The sequence below is a fragment of the Gambusia affinis genome, linkage group LG02, assembly GCF_019740435.1.
Source record: "Gambusia affinis linkage group LG02, SWU_Gaff_1.0, whole genome shotgun sequence".
Taxonomy (NCBI): Eukaryota; Metazoa; Chordata; class Actinopteri; order Cyprinodontiformes; family Poeciliidae; genus Gambusia; species Gambusia affinis.
In genome coordinates this window covers 28,110,061-28,131,121 of record NC_057869.1, presented here as the reverse complement: position 1 = coordinate 28,131,121, position 21,061 = coordinate 28,110,061, and the positions used below count along the sequence as shown (strand labels likewise).

The 21,061-nt window shown below is 40.4% G+C and overlaps 1 protein-coding gene across 3 annotated transcripts in view; it reads left to right on the top strand.

The window, feature by feature from the left end:
• LOC122847129 (myocyte-specific enhancer factor 2A-like) overlaps positions 1-21,061 on the top strand; it is a 46,814-nt gene that overhangs the window by 11,440 nt on the left and 14,313 nt on the right. For all 3 annotated transcript variants that reach the window (XM_044144525.1, XM_044144510.1, XM_044144517.1), the window contains 2 exons: positions 10,868-11,057; positions 15,742-15,945. In XM_044144525.1, coding sequence (XP_044000460.1) covers positions 11,004-11,057; positions 15,742-15,945 — 258 coding nt within the window. In that variant the 5' untranslated portion in view covers positions 10,868-11,003. The remainder of the gene's footprint in view (positions 1-10,867; positions 11,058-15,741; positions 15,946-21,061) is intronic.

The window sequence follows — 21,061 nt, the reverse complement described above, 5'->3', positions numbered from 1 at the left end:
CCAGAAGAGAAACGTGTATTTAAAGTACCTCAAAGTTCGTTGACATGACAACTACTCAGACCTCATAGAAGAATAGCAAGAGGGAAGCCATTGATGAAAGAAAGCCATTAAAAAAAAACCCACATTTATTTACATTTTGTCATCAGGCATAAAGGAGCAGGTGGTGCAGAAAAAGTTTATGGGGTGTGAATACTTTTGCAAGATGCAATAGGAGACAAACAAACCTTAGTTTGAATTCTTTCCATATGATTTTAGTGAAATCATGTCTGTTTGGAAGCAAAACATAGCAATTGAATATAAAACCAAAGGCCTCATCTAGAAAAAGTAAAAAGTTATTCTTCTGAATACCTAGAAATATCATTGTTTCTTTACAACTAGAACAACTGGACTAAAAGCCATGTAATAATTTAAAGTAACTGGCTTTATCCTTTCTTTATGTGTGTTAATCTGAAATGTCTGAAATAGTTTACTCAATGGGCCAAACTCCAGTTCAACAAGTGGAAGCTGGATTTCTTGGTTTGCGTTTGATAAATTAAGAATAACGAAAGCCTCGCCGCATTTAAAACGGCAGCTTGAGTTTTAATCTTTGTTACAGGCATGACATCAGTGTCTCTGTGTTGAGACAGGAAAATCTTAGCACACTGCTGCTGCCATAAAAGCAACACAATAATGAAATGACATCACAGTGGGCCAGTAATTAAATGAGCAGACTGCTGTCTTGGAGGTTTTACTGGGTTGGAAGATTGTGAGTAACACTGTGGTGCACAGGAACACGGTGGAGCCCTGGAGCAACTGGCTGAAATTCGCAGCTGCATTTCCCTCTTTCAATTTTTCCCTAAATTTAAACAGGAAGATTTGTAAATATTTTTTTTGTATCCTTATGAATTAAAGCTAACATCTGAAAAGGGATCTGAAAAAGTGTCGTTTAAGAGTCTAAAGGAGTATCAATGTTAAGTCATGTTATACTTAGTAAATGCTCATAAACCAATCTATAATAATTACTCTGAACAAGGAATTATTTGCTTTTTCACAGAGAGGGATCTTTTATTACATATTGAAAAGAGAACCTGGGGTTTTCTGTCTTCGCCTCAGCTGAAGAATTTATTTTAAATCAAGACTCAAATACATGTGTAAGAAAACGAAGTCTCCAGAAACTTTGAGCAGCACTGATGCAATGTTGGCAAACAGAAATTTTAATGACGCTCTTAATGTTTCACATTAGAAACCTTTCTGATGACTGACTGTGACAGTTCTCTCTTTTCTGGAGTAAACCAATCTGTTGAGAAAGGTTAACCAATCAAATGAACCCTTGATTCTCCCAATGCTAACCCATGGTTGACCTTGCCTCCATTATCTGTTAGGTTCAGTCTAAAAGTCTCCACAAATGCTCATTCTGGCCATAAGTACATCATGACTGACCTGTAATCTCAACCATGTAATCACGTCTTTGTGAACACACGTATGTAAACACATCCTTCACACTATCAGGTTTATTCAATCAATACAATCCAGCTACAACAAATCATAGAATATTTCAAAGCTTTGTCAATTTCTACATGGGAGAAACATGACTATTTATTTAGGAAGAGCTTTAATATGTATTGAAACAAAAAAGACCTGGACCCAATCTAAGATATGGGCATCAGGTGCCGTGGCAGTCAGTGTGACCGGTCAAATACATTCCTGACATACGAACAGTTAAGAAATAGGGTTTTAAACATATTAGACATAAGTAAACATTGAACATAAGTCAAATACACATACATACACTACTGTAATCCATTGTGATGGCTGCATTAGTTATTTACAGTCAACCTACATTGCTAACACAGGAAACAGTGGTAGGAGGCGCCAAGCCACCAATTATCTTCCTGTGTGAAACATCCACTGAGAAGCAGAACATGTACAGTGTTTCTTCTACATACCAGTTAGATAGGTGAGGCAGTATTAAGATGAATGGAATACCACCTGTATGTTTGCTTTTTATACAGTTATCATTTTGTATCAGACTTACCCTGATTCTCAGTACACGTTTCAAGGAGGATGACCACTGATGATGTTGAACTCCCATCATCAGTGATTGATGGATGGCCCTCCAGCTCTCATTTACACATGCACCCTTTGCAACAAGATGGTTTCCATGAACTGCAATGACATTTTTGTGATTCAAGTCTGTTCAGTCCAAAAATACTTTATGTAATCCAAACGGGAAATCGAATGTTGTTGTAACTTATGTCATCCAAGTGTCTTCAAAGAGTCACTGTGGATGGTGATGCTGTGGGCGGCAATGATCTACAGTAACAGTCAGTTTGACAATGAATCTGAGATGAGTGTTTGCTGCATGACTGCCTCATGACAGCTTAACTTCCAGACAGGACAGACGATATTCCACAGCAACAGCTGACGTCATCAGTTCCTGCTAATCCACCTCATTTGCTTTTGCCTCCCCTCTTTTGATTTTTCGTATAGTTAGAAAGTCGGGCAGAGAGACATTGGGAGTCGGGGACATGATCCGTGGGCCAGGGTTGGACCACGGGTCATAGTTCAGGTATTATTTGAACTTTTGAGCTGCTAGTTAGCTGCTCCCAGTTGTTAAAAAAAAAAAAAAAACTTGCCACGGCGTACACTGAAACAACTGTACAGAAAAAAGTAAATGCGAAAAAATCCTTCCAGCTGCAAAGCATCCAAAATAATTGTCCAAACATGCAACAACTCAACCCAAAAAACGATGAATAAAAGTCTTCAAAAATCAGAACAAATCTGAGAGCCACTCCAACATAATGTCACAATGAGGGATGCAATTTAAGAATTCATGAGAGGGATTGGATCTGTTTGAGATCTTAGAAGTCCACTTTGGCTTGTCTTGTACTAGCCATTAGCTTTAGCTTCTAGGACCAACTAATCAGCTCTTATATTAAATGAAGACACCACGAGAGTCGTCTACTGGAATTAAGATTAACCTTTCTAGCTCTCAGAATACAGTGCAGCCGAATGTCTTCAGATCAGTTTTACTAAACGTTCTGCTCTGTCATTGGGTCGATTTATATGAAACCACATTCACCGCTTCAAACTGGTGACACGTGTGCTGCTGTGTTCCCTTTTAGCCTGGCTCATATTGAGAATCATTTGCATAAACAAATGCTAATTTCATTGTTGCGTCCTCTAAGTAGGTCTGTCGCCGTCATATTTAGCATAAATTGTCATTTTCCTTCCTTATATCAAAGGAAACTCAGATTAACAAGTGGGCATGTGGAGAGAGTAGCAACATAAACAGGGACGTGTTAAACACTTCAACCAGTCAACAAGCCGGCTCTCCCTCCTCCTCCCTCAGGGATCTGATCCACCACATAGACTTGCCTGTTTACTATCTAGAAGTTCCTCCAGGAACTTCCACAAGAAACTCCATTTATGGGAACTTCAAAGCTCGTCCAGGCTCAGTGAGTGTGTGTGTGTGTGTGTGGGGGGGGGGGGACTTTTATCAACCCACGTCTTTATGCCCTGAGCTAAAAGCTTTTTTTTTTTTGCCTGCCTCTCTTGGATACAATGCAAATAAGCCGCTGCAAGAAGGAAGTTCAAGCCTGAGCCCAAAGGGAAGTAGAAGAGAGAGCAAGACGATGAGCAAAAGCTGCAGGGAAGGTGAAGCTGCAAATAAAGAATGCAATTTCAGTCAGTATGTACTAGTTCAGCAGTAAAAAGTAAAGGGTAGATGTTTTTTGTATCTTACCAAGGCTTTTTCCACTCTGACAGTCGGGATCACCTCCATAATTTACAGAAACAAAACACTCTACTGTCCCTGACATATTGGAGACAGAGATGTCTTTATTCTGCTGCTAGCAGAGGATTTGAGGTTGGGAGGCGGTGTTTGTGTTAACTAGTGGTGTTTGCTGGATAGCACCCGTTTCAAGCTTCATTGATTCACTGTTGGAGAGACCCGGGCCACAGATCATGTTTGGGTCATCCCAATTAGAGGCGAACTCAAGGTCTTTAATGAGGAGAGGGGATGAAAGGGCTTGCCAATTACACTCTGGCACTTTGTTCTGAAAACAACCTGGTGCTGTCAAGATCCAACTTGATTAACCTTCAACGGCTCTAGCATTGTTTATTCTTTACGTGAAGAAAAACCTGAAAGCGGGTGAAGGGTGGTAATTAGCGCTCATGATGCGTCAACTGCCTTTTCAAATAATGCTATTTTTACGCTTTACTATTGTTACCCTTTTGATTGGGGTTTATTGGGATCAACAGTCCAGTGTCACACGTGTCTTGCTATGTAGGGCCTCTTTGACACTGACTGAATGCTAAATGAAAGCACATGGTGTCCTTGAGTGCAATGCAAGTGCTAACATTGGAGCCCCTCTTGCTTGGAATCCCTCACAACAACAAAAATATCCTAGTTGTAAAAGGTCTGGTCCCTTAGTGTGTGGCGTACAGCCACGTAGCAAAGACAACACATCACACACAGACAGATTTAGCTCACCAACATTCAGATGTCAAAACCTCTGAAAATCAAACATGAGCCAAATATGGCCGGCTTGGCAGAATGGAAGAATGATTATCAGAGAAAATGGAAAATGGCCTGTACTTTAATTTCATGTTATGAAATCCAGAGGACCTCAAAGGACTTCACTCTACATTCAGTGATTCACTCATTCACACACTGAGAGTGGCAAACCTCAGTGTACTGAATTGTAGCCATGGAGAAGTGAGGCTGCCATTAATCGGCACCACTGGGCCCTCTGACCACCACCAGGAGGCAACGCAGGTGAAGTGAGGACACAACAACAGAGGCGGACGGAGTGGGGATCAAACTGGCAGCCCTTGGATTGTGGAGCAAACTTTTATCATCCACGAAAAGATGATGATGGCAACAAATAGAAAATACAGAAAAATGTCTCAAGTGTCGAGCAACACGCTGAAATATCGGGCCAAGACAATCCAACATGTCGGATGTCTCCCGATGTCGTTCCAGGTGGACCAGATCGCTCTTCACTCCCCACAAACAGCAGGAACATCTCATAAGATTATCTTTAGAGCCGTCATGATAATCTTGGCATCTTCAAGATTGCAAAAAAAAAAAAATGGTATTATAATCTTGCCATGTGAACCAGGCAGAACTTCCTTTCTCGTTCAACGAAGTTGTTCAATCTGTGGTCTCTAGAGATGTGGTCCTCTAGACCACACAAGCTTTTTATTTTGTGCCCGGTCCGGCGGTGTTGCACCAGCCCCACATGCAACCACTCCACATCCCTGCTGTCCAACCGTGACATTTGATTTGGCTAAGATCGAGTTAAAAGAGTTAAAAAGCAACAATCGGGTGAAATACATTGATGTACCAGTCGCAAGTTGATTTCATGCCTTATGAATGCAGGATTATGAAGACTTCTACAATGTATTCGAATCTTGATGTGCTAACAGCTTGTAGGAAGCACTATCAGCCCACCAGCATCTCTGTTTTCATCATCCATATTTCTCAGGGAAGGTTTTCAGATAAAATCATCTGGTAACTTTGTGTAAAAAAAAAAAAAAGCAGCATATTTCACACATGCAGGTGCAGTCTGTGTGACCGCAGCAATGATAGAGGAGATACTGCCTGATGTAGAAACTGACTGACTGGATGTTTACTGCGGCCTTAAACAGAAGAATTGCATTAGCATGAAGCTAAAGCCAGCAGAGGGTTTGGCATAACTATGTTAATGAATTATTGCTGTTAATTATTGATGCCGCTGTGAATGTTCAGGATGTCATCTGCTGCTTCTGGCTGGTTTGATGTGCTGCCTCCACGCTCAGTGTCACAATGATGCACAGCTGAGCCAGAAAATGTTCTCTGCGTGGTTTGTGTGTGTGTGTGTGTGTGTGTGTGTGTGTGTGTGTGTGTGTGTGTGGAGAGGGACTGCGGTTGGACAGATGATATCAGTACTCCCCCTCTGAGAGTCATACAGTTCACAGCACAGGAAGTGATGTAGTAGACAGTGTTAACAGGAAGCTGGCTGTTTGGAGGAGTTTACATTGGGTTTGCTCCACGTCTCGTAGATTTGTCATTATTAAATCAACTCTTCCTTCCTTTCGATTATGGCACGGCGAGACTGTGAGTCAGTCATCGTTTGATTTGTTTCTCGTATGTCTTCGTTTCTTCTGCTGGAAACTTATTGAGGAAAGAAGAACACACTGAAGGTTAGAAAACTCATCCAACAGGTTGAATGTGACTGCACTTTGTAATTGGTACTCGTCACCTAACCTGACCTCATGACAAACGGTGTAATAACTAAATTAGCAACAGTGATACACATTGCATGTTGACATTTTTAAATGCCGTTGATTATGGGTGTAATGATACGCTCCGCTCCGAAGACGAGGCAGTGTATGGAAGTGAATTCATAAAAACAAGATATGATGGGGGATATAGCAACGTTTGTGGAGAAATTAAGAATCCCCAGTATTTATCGTTACAAACAGAGTAAACGTCTCACCGATTTTGAATTGTGTTTTGAAGCTTCTGCAGTCGGCGAAGAGTGTTTCAGTCAATGACAAACCTGCTAATTGTGCTAAAGGCGGAGAAGCAGTTCATCATTCCAGGAAAACCGTTTACACGCCGTCATCAGTGGCGATGCTAATTCATGGCAGCCTGCATTGTGGGAAACTAGCTGTTGCGTAGATGAGAGTGTGAGCAGCGCATACATGAGAGTAATTGACAGCAGTAAGACTCTCCTGGCTCTGATTGGTTGTTTCTGACGGAGCAGTGCGTTTCATTTACCGTTTGTGTAGAAGAGCATTGGGAGAATACAAAGAAGCCTTTTTTGTTTTTCACTGATTGTCTCATGTTTTACTGTCACGACATAATTACAGTTTTAACAAATGTGTAAAAAACATATTTTTATATAAAAGTTTTCTACAGCAGTTTTAAATTTAAATGTAAGTCAGATTCAGAAGATGGTGTTGGATGTATAAGGTTATTTCTAGAAACTTTTTACATGTTTAATTATAGGATCTGCAAATTAATTTCACTGGAAGCAATGGGGTTACGGTAATTACATAAACATAATACTGTCAAAATTACCAGCATAAAATAGTGTCTATGAGATTCTTCATTGTAAAAGATGCAACTTTTCTAATGGGTTTAGTTCCATCATAGGTCTTAGTAGAGCTCAGTTGAGCAGATGTTTATGTGAGTGTTGGTTGTCTTCCTTTGTTCTGGATCGATTTTGGCATCAGCTGGATAGAGTTTCTGCCATAGTAACAAATTGCATCCACATTGATCAGGACACGCTGTCTGGGAGGTGAACGTAAAAAGAGTTGTGGGTTCTGTTTGTGTTTAAAATGAGCTAAATATGTCTTTTTATGGACTTAATAATAATGGAGACATACATTAGTTAGACAGACAAGTCACAAAATGGGTGGCTCGTTAAAACATGATGGTGTCTTAAACAATGGAGACACTTTTGTCCCTACGGCTTCCTGTAGTGCATTGTCATAAGAACAGCGTGGTTTTACACAATGCATCACCGATAACATTTATTGGTATTTATTGTCATTGATAAACCGTTGCAGCCCTGCAATGTCTTTGGACTATATGAGTTTGTGCCAGCCCACAAAACGCACCGCATGAACTCCTTAGACAAGAACTGATTTACCTTCAGTGGAACATCATTTAAAAGTTCCACCTAGGGGCGTGCTGTGGTGGAGTAGGGGATAGAGCGACCCACGTTTGGAGGCCTTGAGTCCTCGACGCGGCCGTCCCGGGTTCGATTCCCGGACCCGGCGACATTTGCCGCATGTCTTTCCCCCTTTCCTGTCAGCCTACTGTCATATAAGGGACACTAGAGCCACAAAAACACCCCCTTGAGGGGAAAAAAAAAGTTCCACCTATCCACTGTGTATAGCAATTAATTATTTATTATTCCTGTACTGTGACAGGAAGCTGGAGTACCTGGAGAGAATCATGCAAACTCCATGCAAAACGTTTGCGGCGCACCGATCCCACATTAATATCTGTCGGTCCTGATATTGAAAAGACTTCTGTATCAGTGAGAGTTTCCCCGATCCATACAGGCAAATCTATTCAGTCTAACTCTATGCTTTTTGCTCTGAGTGACGTCAAGCTTTATTATTTATTTGACATTATATTTAGAATTCCTAACTTCACTTTCTGAGCCATTTCAAATAATGTTTGTTGTAGTTTGTTTTCTACATTTTTGTCAGTTTCAGTCTCTTTATTTATTCTACACTAGCTGTTATGCTGCTAATTGCACTGACTGAACAAATTAAAGTTGTTTTTACATGTTTGACCAAATTTGTGATGCTACTGGTGCAAGTAAGTGTGCTGTAATGGCACAGAGTTGTCAACTAAATTTGTAATTCAGTAAATGTATGTCTGTGTTTTAAAATGAGAAACGTTTTAAGTCAATTCAGCACTGATTTTCTGTATCAGATCGGTATCGGTCGATACTTAACCTGAGATATCGGTATTGTAAGTGAAAAAAGTGGATTGTGCGTCCCCTGACAAGATTCAAGGGATACAAATACTTTTGCAAGGCGCTGCGTCACACAATCCATTTACTTACCAAAGATGAACTCGAATATCTAATGTTTAGCAGAGTCCTGCTACAATATCAATACAGTAACTCAGTTGCCACAGCCCTTGAAAGGGCCTTTTGTGTTTCACGGACTATCATACTCGATCAAAGTGATACAAAGTGTTGTTTTTCACAACAGTGACTCTAAGATGTCAACCCATCGAGCAAGTTGAGGTAGAAACGTAGCAGCGTTTGAAGATAAAACAGATTTTTTTTTTTTTATCTTCTCCCTCAAAATATTTTGGTTTTTCTATCCAATCATCCAGATTGTATAAAGGATGAATCTAAATCCCTAATATGTCAGGAGCCTTTGTCTGTTAGGGGAAATAGCAGAGAAAATGGGAGATGCATTAGAAATATTCTCTTCATTTCTGTTTATTTTTCATTTTGTGGCATTAAATGACCGTCACTCTACTATATTGTCTTTCATGGAACATAAACTCCATGTAAATCAGCAAAAAGTGGTCAAACATGTTGATTTGATGAAGGCCCATCACATTAGTCCAATCTCTGGAGGGTCTGCAGACGTCCAGGGAGGGGAGGGTTCGGTTTAAGCCTGGCTTCGTCTCGCTCTCTCCCTCCTCCCAGATCAGATGAGATTAGGGAAAGTGCTTAGGAGCTCTGCAGGGGCAAGGCAGAGCGCAGAAACGCTGAAGCTGAGGAGAGGAAGCAGCGGCAGCAGAGCAGGTGCAGGGAGGGAAGAGAAATCAGCAGAGAGCGTGCTGGTGGAACCTGGATGGTTCCTGCAAACGGAGGAGCGTTTGGAGCCCGCTGTCTGAGGTTTGACACGGAGTGGACAAGCAAATGTTTGGTTATTTTTTTGTCTAGCTGTTTGTTGTGTTTAATGCAACATCCAGCGATTACAGATTCATGGGCAAACAAATGGAGACAGAGAAGTTTTGAATGCAGTATGCTCTGTTTCCTGCTGTTGAAGCAGGATACGCACGCACTCTTAAAAAGTCTTAAATTCACGCATCTAAAACTTAAGGGCTTGAAATGTCCTAAATTAATTGAAAAACAATGTTGGTCTTAAATGTTAATCAGAGGTTTTACTTTTTTTTTTTAGCAGGACTATTTAATCAGGTTGCACAGTGGCGCAGTTGGTAGAGCTGTTGCCTTGCAGCAAGAAGGTCCTGGGTTCAATTCCCGGCCCGGGGACTTTCTGCATGGAGTTTGCATGTTCTCCCTGTGCATGGTGGGTTCTCTCTGGGTTCTCCGGCTTCCTGATAGTCCAAAAACATGACTGTCAGGTTAATTGGTGTGTGTGAATGGTTGTTTGTCCTGTATGTCTTTGTGTTGCCCTGTGACAGACTGGCGACCTGAACCCGCCTCTCGCCCGGGACGTAGCTGGAGAGGAACCAGCAACCCTCCTGACCCCATTAGGGACGAAGGATGGATGGATGGACTATTTAATCATATGTATTTTCATGCAGTTTTCTTTTTTCTTGTGGGACTTTATTGTGACTTTGAGTAACACATGGACATCTTCATTGCGTTCTGTGACTCAAAGTGATTGTGGCAACTGAAATGAAATGAAAAGAAAGCCTTTATTGTCATTGAACTGAAGGAGTAGAAGAAAATTCAGGATTGAACTGAAGATAGTACAAATGATAAGAATCAAAATCAAAGCTAGTAAATAGCTGCTTATATACTCTTGCTAGTTAGCTATCTAGCATTTACCCATAATGGTAAGTGCTTTTTTATGTCAGAGCTAATTAAAGCTAATTAGTTTTACCTTTGCTTGCCGGATAACTAACAAGAGTAAAGCTAGCTAGCTTTATTACGTTACGTTTATTACGTTCATAGTGGGTAAATGCCAATTCATTGCCAACTGGCTGGACGATGTCTGTCCTCTATGCCTCACTTCTGTCGCCAACTCATACTATTTGTTTATTTGTGACTTTCTTTTGGGCATTTCTGTCATAATACAAGTACCAAATTTTATTCTTAATGGTCTTGAAAAGGTCTTAAAAGATTTTAAATGTGAGTTGCTGAAACTCACAGAAACCCTGAAAAGACTCTTTCTCTGTTGACAAGAAGCTGGTAACATTTCCATGAGGATGTAGTTGGGGGGGTAAAAATATCTGAATTTGTTTTGGTAATAATTAGTGTTGACTCAAAGTCGAGAAAATCACAATAATGATCCCATAAATCACAAAGGTAGATGCAGTTGATGATCTTCCAAACTCCCCTCCTTTCTGGTAAAAAAAAAGAAGAAAAAAAAAAGCATCTAAGTTGAAAACGGGTTGCGATGGAGTGAAAGCAGGACTTGTTTGACTCTGCGTGTGTCTCTCTTTCAGCAGGCCGATGGCGAGCTGATGCCGGCGTAACAGCAGCTGACGTCGGGACTATGTGTTAAGGATTGCCTTTTGAATTTTTTATCACCTTGAGCCCGCTGGTGTTCCTCTTCGGCTGTTAGTGGAGTTTGTGTCGGCCATGGGGAGGAAGAAGATTCAGATCAGTCGGATCCTGGATGAGAGGAACAGACAGGTCAGTCCCTCCTTCCCTGTCTGTCTTCTGACGTCGTTTCTTCTGATTACATGTTGTTTTCAGGAATACAGAAAGTAGCAGCGTCATCTGTGCTTCAGAATACCTGTGCAAAACTGTAATTTTACTGAGAAAACCAGGACAGTTTCAAAGATCATGCATCTTAGAAACTGTCTGATGCATGATGTAGTGGAAGGAAAGTTCTCCTGAAAACATACGATTTACATCTGCAGAAGAGCAACTGGAACAGGTGGAGCAGGTTGTTTTAGAAAGAGTCTCAACACTGGAGGAGCTGCAGTTTAGGCTCAATAATCTGTTGACAAGACGATCACAAATTCTGCCTTCTGCAAATCTGGCCGTCATAAAAGAGTAGCGAGAAAAAAAAAATATTGTTGAAAGAAAGTCAAAAGAAAATTTGATTATGGTTTGCCACGAGCCATGTGTAGAAAATGGTCATTTCTTGGTATGGTCAGATGAGACAGAGCTTAAACTCTTTGGTAGCGGGGCACTGATAAATCGACCCAGATTCCCTTAATTTTGGACGATCATGAAAAACTCATCTTATCCACCTCTGCAAAGATCTGAAAATCAGATACTCTACCCTTTTGCTCTGCCGTGAGACAGACTTGCCCTCCAGATCAACATCTTCATGACAGTAGTCACCCCACTGCTGCTATACTTATTCACTTTTAAACAAAATAATCGATATTTATTTAACAAAAATGTTCAGACATTTTAAAGACCGGTGATCAGGCAGAAAACTACAGTCTGATTGGCCCGGGTTTCTGATCTACAAGCCGAGCTAATAACTTTCTGCACATCATCAAGCTGTGCTGGTGCTTTTCTTCTGCTCAGAGACTATAGAGAAAAATAAATGGAGCTCAATGCAGGAGAACTTGGAAGAAAACCCCTGTGTTAGAAGGGCCTAGTCAAAGTCCAGACCTAAATTATTAGAAAATGAGCAGAGAGACTTGACATTTGCAAAACTGAGATATTTCTAAAAATACTCACTGGTGTATTTGCAACTAAAAACAGTTGTGTGAAGAATGGATGAGGAGGACTTGAAAGAAATGCACTCCGCACTTTTCAGCTTTTGCTGACAAAAAATCCCCATTGAAAACATGCTTTATTTTCCTTCTGTTTCACAAATATGATTTGCGTTTTTCCATCACATTAAATCCCAATAAAAGTTGATGAAATGGATGAAATGTGGGGGGAAAAAAGTTAGAGAATTGTGTGTCATTTAGCAAAACAACCGCAGATCGGATCTCCTGTTGCAAAAAGCAGCATTAGGCCTCCGTCCCGAGGAGCTCCTGGACCTTTCTCTGCACCGTTTCTCAGCTGCTGGGCGGTGAGGGCAGTAATTTCTGGTTAGCAGCGTTCGGACAGCACCCTGTCATTAGCAGGGCGGGTCAGCGCCGGGGACACACTGCGGCCCTCTCTCCTCACGTCTCCTTACGTCGCCACATGGCTGGCCGCTGGAATCCCTCGCTGTCTGACTCCTCTAAATATACTTATATATATATTTATATATATATAACCCCCCCTCAACAGCACAACAAATACCAGCCTGTTTGACAGGATTGCACAGGCTCTGGAAATATGGATGTGGCTGGAAAATAAATATCTGGGAAGATTGTTTACATTTGATGTTTGGTTGTCTCGGCCCGAGCGGTTTGAGAACGGACACTGCTGCAGTTGTGTGGCGCGCGAATCACCCCGAGTCTTATATTTAGATCATGGGCTCTATTTTAGGAAGTTGGCTTGCGGTTTTGTTTTATCTTTCAAGTACATCATCTGTTTTTAGCCATTTTTTCTGCTTTCTCATTTTATCTGTCTGGTACATATTTCACTTCATATATATATATATATATATATATATATATATATATATATATATATATATATATATATATATATATATATATATATATATATATATATATATATATAGGGGGTGTAGCAATACAATAATCTCACGATACGATATGTATCACGATATTTGGCGAAAGGTACAATGTGTTTGGATGCACTTTTATGATTTTCTGAAAGATTTTAGAAGGACATAGTGATTGTAGTGACATTTTGTGTTCCATAGACTTGGATTTAATTAAGTGAAAACTGATTAAAAGCACCAACTACTACACGATACCTGACTCTGATTGGTCAGAGTCTAACACGATATTTGCAAGAACGTTTCGTCTCATTTCAAGTTTGCTTTATTTGCATTAGAAGCTAGACCAAAATTACTTGGTAAGATTTTGTGTTTTTGCAGTGAAAAGCACCGTCACTTATCTACCAACAGCAATGAGATGGTTATTTATTTAGTTGTGCTTTCTCACCTGAACATATTGGAGCCTAAACAGAGTCCTTAAGCTCCCCCTCACCTCTGCAGTTGGTGATCATCCTCGGCGCTCCGAGCGCAGGATGTCTGGTCCCACTCAGCAGTCGGACTCTGCAGAGCGCCTCCTGCGCCGGTCGGGCCAGTATGCAAATACGCTCTGATCTGCACCGAGAACTGTCTGCTCAACTGACTGGCTTTCAGGCGGTGGAAAACAACAACACGTTAAGCAAATCCCGGTGCGGTGAGGGGGTGTCGGGTACCAGGGCTCAGTCAAATGCATTTGTTGGATCAGCCTGTCGTCAAAGTGGGAATAATGTGTAATTTCGTGCTGCTACTAACGATTAATCGGCACTTTTTATGATTAAGCAATTAGGCTACATCTCAAATTAAATGATTTTGATCTTTTTTATAGTAAACAAAAAATTTTTTGTATACAAATTACAATATAAACAAAGTATGAATTTTGAAAGCTTTTCCGTTGTGGTGGAGGTCAATTAAAAAATTGTAATCCAGTTATGAAATTAACCTTGAAATTTCGTAATCGCAATCAGTCGCATTTTAGTCAAAAATCAAATGTCGACAAAATCAGCAAAATATTCTATTCAAAACCCCTTTTTGCTGCTAAATAATTGAATAAATAGAGAGGTGAGCTCAGCATGAAAATGTATCTATTGTTTTTAATCTGTTAGGTTATTGAAGCCTCAGATTGGTGTTCTTATACCAATTTGGCTGTCAAGGGTCAAGGGTCGCTGATGATTCATGGGAGTTCTGTAGAAATAAATACTTCTTTAGAAATGTAGGCTGTGGGAAAAATGATGACGTCGAAATTTTTTTTGCATCGAGATGCTATTTTAGGCTCCTTTTAAACTCACTGTAGCACAATTTGAACACAACAGTCTGTTCCAGCGTCCAGTCAGATCAGTTTTGTTTTTTTAGTAAAAAACAAACCTCCGGTTGGCCAGGAGAAGCGACTATGTCATCTGTTGTTGTTGTTTGTCGATGTCGCTTGTGAGTCAGATTTATCGGCACACCACCACCAGAAACTCACAAATAGGAAGGTTGTGTTTATAACTTTCATAACCAGGTTGATTTTGAAACATCAGAATCGGGGACTTCATCAGATACACGTGAGGAACGAAAATAAATAAAAAAAAAGTCTAAATATAATGTATGATCAGACCTTCAGCGTCAGGATCCCAGAAGGTCTGATGATCACAGAAACATTTACCGCCAGAAAAACGCCGTCTGATTCACAGCAGGGAGTGAGACAGGGATGAAAGAGAACGATCACCTGGTGCTCACTGTCAGCATTACAAACAGACACTCCATACATGAAGGCGTTGAGAATATGAATCATCTTTCCATTTGATTCTATACAATTTATCAGCTGAAGGAGAAGTTTTTGCAATAAAGCTGGGATTGATTCAGTCAACACATTATCAAAGGTGACCTAATGAACAGGTTAGGACAGGTCGATGGGCTATTGAAAAATCATGCTCATTAAATGTTTTGGCACAAACTCATTCTTAGAAAATGAGATTCCAGTCTGCTCAGTCCTGCTGACTTTGGGTTCCTGCTTAAGGTCCGCTTGTCACCTTAAATCCAGATAAACTGCTGCTGGCCACGCCCTCCAACTCAACACTTATTCTCACACGTGAAAATGGCTACAAACAGATGCGCCAATATACAACCGCACATCTTTGAAAAGCAGCAGTGGCGCCTCCCTGACAACCAACAAGAATGCAGCAGGTGGTCTCTGGATAGTGAGTCAACAGTAAGTCTTTTCGGGGGTGCTGTGGTGATGCAGGGGTGAAGCACAATCCACATAAAGAGGCCTTATGATTCATCGGGGATCTGTAGAAAAAAATACTTCTTTAGAAATGTGGGCTGTTGCAGATTTGATTCCCGGTCTGGTGACCTTTGATCCCTATCTTTTCTCTTTCTCATTACTTTTCTGTCACAGCACTTTGAAATAAAGGCCACTACAGCCAAAAAAAAGTCTTTTCCAGTGGCCATTGTACAACAAATACAGTGGCAAAACCAGCTGACCAAATATGCTGGAGCTCCACAGTTGTTGCTAAGCTGCGCTCGGCTTGGGGGGTGAGACGAGTATTGATTGTGACACAACAATCGGGAGGTTTTAGAAGAAACAAATTTTTCAGACACCAACAAACCCAACGGACGGATGAAACCCTGCAAAAAGTGGGTTTTACAAAGTAGGTCCCCTTTAAATTCGTCAGAGGACATCACAGGGGCCGGTGGTATTCAGTCATAGATTAGGCCACCGACAGAGCTGCTGACACAAATCCATTTGGTTAGTTTGCGTTTGTTTTGCTCCTCCAGGTGACTTTCATGAAGAGGAAGTTCGGCCTGATGAAGAAGGCCTACGAGCTGAGCGTTCTCTGCGACTGTGAAATAGCCCTCATCATCTTCAACAGCTCCAACAAGCTGTTCCAGTACGCCAGCACGGACATGGACAAAGTCCTGCTGAAGTACACAGAGTACAACGAGCCCCACGAGAGCAGAACCAACACCGACATTTTAGAGGTAAGGAGTCGACGGCGGCGTCTTCAGAGGATTCGCTTTGCCTCCCGTTCGTCTTATTTACTCCGTGTGCATTCTGTTTATAGAGAGAGCATATTAGTTTTGATTAAAAGGCGCGACATGCAAAATACGCCTCACGTACAACACGGCTTGTTTTGCATCAGCCGCCATGAGGCGTGTGCATGTACAGTTAGTGAGAGGGGGAATCTGTCTGACCGACGCTTTCTTCGTCCATGTCAAGAAAAGGGAAGGAAATGACAAAAAAGATGTATTTTCAAAAGGGGAATTTTGTGCTCCAGTGTAGAGCTCAGAATTTCCTCTTGATGTCTCCTTACTTCACTGTTTTTCTTTGAAAATGTGAGGAAGTGAAATGTTCATAATTTAAAAAACAGAGCCTAAGTTTTTGTGTGACAACGAGACGAAAATATGAATAACAGATAGGCAGATCGGTTTCATTTCTCAAATTCTAACTATTTAATCGGATATTGTGATGTGCACTTTGAGGCCGTTAGAGTTGCTCTCAGTATTGTGTAAATACATGCCACCACTTATGCTGGTGAGAAGCAGGTTTAATGTGGCTCTAAATGTGAGGAAAGAAGCAAATTCTGTGAAAGCTCAAGTCCTGTTCGATATTAAAGTATGTATAGTTTTTATTCGCTTTCTGTTTTTTATTATGTGTATACTGGAATGAAAGGTGCTCTGCATGTGGTATATTACAATTTAGATTTTTAGCAATATATTAAAAGTTGCCATATGAAAGTTAAATGCCCATCATGCAGCCTGCTGCGTGAACGACTACGTTCTTGATGCTCAATTCCAATTTTTTTCAGAAAAATGTTTTGTTTTCACGTGGGCAACGTTGCCAAAAGATTTTATCTCGATATATATTTTTAAAATAACAACATCATAGATGATATTCCACATTTTCTGCTTTTCTTATTTTATTTTTTTTTCTTGGGCTAAACAAATATGTAACATCAAAACATAGTTATTGTTTTCTTTTACTTTTCTTTATGAACAGTCACTAGAAGGAAATAATATATTCTTATGTCAATATGTCAAAATCACAGAACATGTTTAGTGCGTCAAAGAAAATATAAAGTGGATAAATATAAATGCAAACTAATTCTGGTCACAAGTAACAAAACTTAAAAACTCAAATGAAACAAAAAGAACATTTGTTTTTCTAGTTGTTAAAAACTGTTTGTCTCTCGTGTTTTTTTTAAGAAGTGAAAAAAGTATGTGCACAAGTAAAAATCTGTTCAATATGAAAGGAAATCTGGTGGGGTTGTGAGTAATTGTGGAGCATTGTCACATCAACAACGTAAAACAACTACAGACTGGTCAAATACTCACCAGCTAAATTAATCAAAAAGTAGGTCGAGCTGCCATCAGTTGGAGCCGCTCCACACATTCGGTGTCAAATTCTCCTGCACAAGACGTGTGCAGACTTTTAGATGTCTTGAACGCGGCGTCTAGAAGTCGTGTTCAAATTACAGATGTTGCCATAAAACGAGCGGCAGTCTGACTCGGCTTAGGATGAAGTCTCAGCAGCATCAAAGTTTTTTCCCGCCGTTTTCGTTGCACACGCCAGCAAACACCCACTTTCCTGAAACACCGGTGTTTCAGTGAGATGCTTGTCCTGTTTCTTAGTCTCTACTCATTGGCTCTGCTGTTAGACACGAATGGCCAACATGACCCATGTTCTGTCTATTTAAACTTCCACTGTGTGTTTGCCTTTCTTGGAGCCTGACCCTCACACTTGCACTAAGTTTGTGATTTTACTCCTTCAGAGGAAATTAGATACATTTACTTCCTGAAAATGTACATTTAAGGCTCCACTTTGTGGCAGCCTTCAATGTGGAAAAGCCTTCAAGCTTCAAAAAAGTTCCTCCTTTGCCAACCTCACATGTCCGAAGCCAGTAACATAATCGGTAAAGCCTCTTCGAGATGATGAACAATTTCTAAATGTTAACCAGTTCCAGTAAAGATTATCAATATGCACAATTCAAATATTGATACTAAAGAGTGTTTGTGTAAACTCTCCAGCTGTGAAACCACAACTGGGCACCTGGGGAAGCTCCGAGAGCCATTAGCCGTGCAGAATTTGCCTTCTCTCCACCTCATTTTATTTATTCCCACAAATGTCATGCAGACAGACGAGCCGGCTAAGGCAGCACCTGACGAATTGGAAGGCTGCTTGTTTACATATTGGTCTGTCCATTTGCAACATTTAAGCATGAAATTTGACTATATTTAAAGGACGGGCCCCTCTCATTACAACAGGCGTCCCGTGTCGGAGAGGTCCCACAAGAAGCTCCTTGGGATCAAATTATTATGATCAGGCAGGAAAATTTAACACTCAAGTTTTTTCTTTTTTTTCCACACAGAACAAATGTACAAATATTTTTTAATGTATGTAAAAATGACCAAAAATGATCATTTCATTTTTATTTAAATGACATCAAACCAGTTGTCAACGACGAGTTTGGAAAGGTAACGTTTTGCCACCATTGTTGCATCATCTACTCCTCAAATGTGGGAGCTGAAGACACCAGTAACTGTTTAACTGGTGGCACTTTTTTTGCGACACTGAGCATCTAATGTACCTTTTGGATCGGCAATGGGAATGACGGGTACGGCCTGCCGTGAAAGAGTTTTTAAAATAATGCCACCACTTTTAAATTGTTCATTTTGGCGTCTTTTTCATGCGTCGGTGCAAAAACAAACTGGCTGACTGTTAAAGGAGGCACAAGTAATTATTAAGTCCGGTTGAAATTAAGATTGTTGACTGACGCTGGCAAATGATCCCAATTTATTTGCGGTTAGAACCACAATAGATTGAGAATAAGAAAAACCAGGCTATTTGAAGAAAAGACTAATATTAAACTTAGATGAGCCTATTGAAGATATTAACATTTATTAATTTGAGCAAATTTAACAAATGTTTCTGAAGCACTCTTACAATAGAATACCAAATAAGACGTGTGCAACAACCAAAAAGAAAGAAGAAAACCCATATTTGTACTTGTCTGTCATGGTTCGTCATTGTTTATGGTTTTCTATCGGCTCATCTTATCTCTGCGTTTTTAAAATAGTTTTGTTTAGAGCTTAATCACGATTAGAAATCACTGGTAACGGCAACTGTGGTGACAGAGCAGCTTTTAATCTTTAGTCATTTTTCTGAGAAGGGCCTGTTCAGTTTGGGGTCATATTTTTGGAAACGGCAACCTAATTGTGACATCTCATTTGCTCAACTAGCTGTGAACAGTGCTGTATTGTTGTAAGATAAATGAGAAATAACTAGTGCTGTTGTCACTGTTTGTTTAGTATGATCCCTCCAAAAGAGCCTCCAGACCTTTTATAAATTAGTGTGTCTTATTGTTGGACTCCAGCACTCAGCGTAGGATAAAACTTGCACTATGCCCAAAGGTCGCTGGTGTTGTATCGACTGGCTCTGTTTATTGGGGTGCTACATTAAGCCGACTCCCTTTTCAGTCTGGCATTCTGGTCAGGCTTCTAACAAATAATACACAGGAAGACATTGGGATGCAGCCTTAAGAAAGCTGGTGTGTGTGTGCAGGAGTTTGTTTGTAATACCAGATGGGGAGCATTTTACTGAAACATACTACGTTGTGGGGACTGAAGCCTGGACCCCACAAGGGGAAACACTGTTTTTAGGTCAGAGGTTAGATTTAGGACTAAGGTGTGAATTGAGTTTTGGGTAGGGTTGGTATGCAATGGTTAGGATTAGGATAAGGTTTAGGCTGTAGAAATGAAGGGAAGTCAATGGAAAGTCCCCACAAAGATAGCCACGCAAACATGCAATGTGTGTGTGTGTGTGTGCATGAACCTCAATGAAGGCTGATCCAACATAGGTTCCGAAGCGTAGGTCAAAGGTTATCTCTACCACACCATCAACAACTGAACGTTACTACAAGTTACTGCAATCACATGTGTCTCCGCAGCCTGTTGAGTCATTGAGTTTTTCACACAAAAACTTCTGCTTTTGGGTGCGTTTGGCTTCACGTTTGATCAAATCAGTGCTGATGGAGTTTAATGTGCCGAACCTTGCTTTTCTTCCTTTCTTTCCTCACTGTTTGACAATAAAAAAAGACTAAATTTCTCCTGCTTTAGGTCATCTAGGATTTTAAAAACATTTCTACTTATTAGACGCCAGAATGATTTAGCCTGGCAAATGAACAAGCTAATATCAGCTCGTTCTCTTTGTGTTCCTCTATTGCTGCCAACATAGCAACTTTGTTATATTTCGCACTTTTTCAGACAAAAAAAAAAAAAGATCTCAACCTTAATCAGAATTGCCTCGTCGGGGTTTTTAAAGATTGGTGATCAGCCAAGAGACTGTAATCGGTGCACTCCTAGTTAGCAGCATTATAATTGTTCTAAATGTTGTCCTAACAGCAGAATAATTGTTGCTTATTCTGTTACACAACAAAAACACAAGTTCTTACCAAGTGTTTTTAATCTATTTTCCAGTGCAAATATCGCAATACACTTTAAATAAGACACAACTAACTCATGAGTAACTTTTCTGCAAGATACAGGAGCTTGTTTTGATTCAATAATCCCTTAATATTGATGAAAAATTTCTAGTTCCACTGGCAGATTATTTAATTTATTGGAGGCATTTTTCCCATGTTATAAGTGAAATAATCTGCCAGTGGAACTAGAACTTTTTCATTGATATTAAGGAATTATTAACTTAAAATAATTGCGTTTTTCTTGCTGAAAGTCAATTGTGAGTTAGTTTAGTCTTATTTCAAGTGTGCTGCGATGTTTGCACTAAAAACTAGACTAAAAATACTGGGTAGGCTTTAGCGGTGTAAAACGTGCAGACATGCACACCACAAGGCCATGAAACTGTGGCGCGTTTTACCAAAGGTAACCGTTCCGTGACAAAGTCACGCAGGCCCATTCCCACTGCAGCGCTGTAAATGTTTCAAAGCTCGCTTTCTTATTGATCCCAACAGTAAAACCAGTCAAATGCTTCACAGATGAAGCTCCAAGCAGAAACAGAGAAGACTCCTGGCCATGTAAAACAGCCCGAAAGCCCTCGCTGGTCACTTCATTTTTCTGACAGTTTGCTTTTGTCACTATA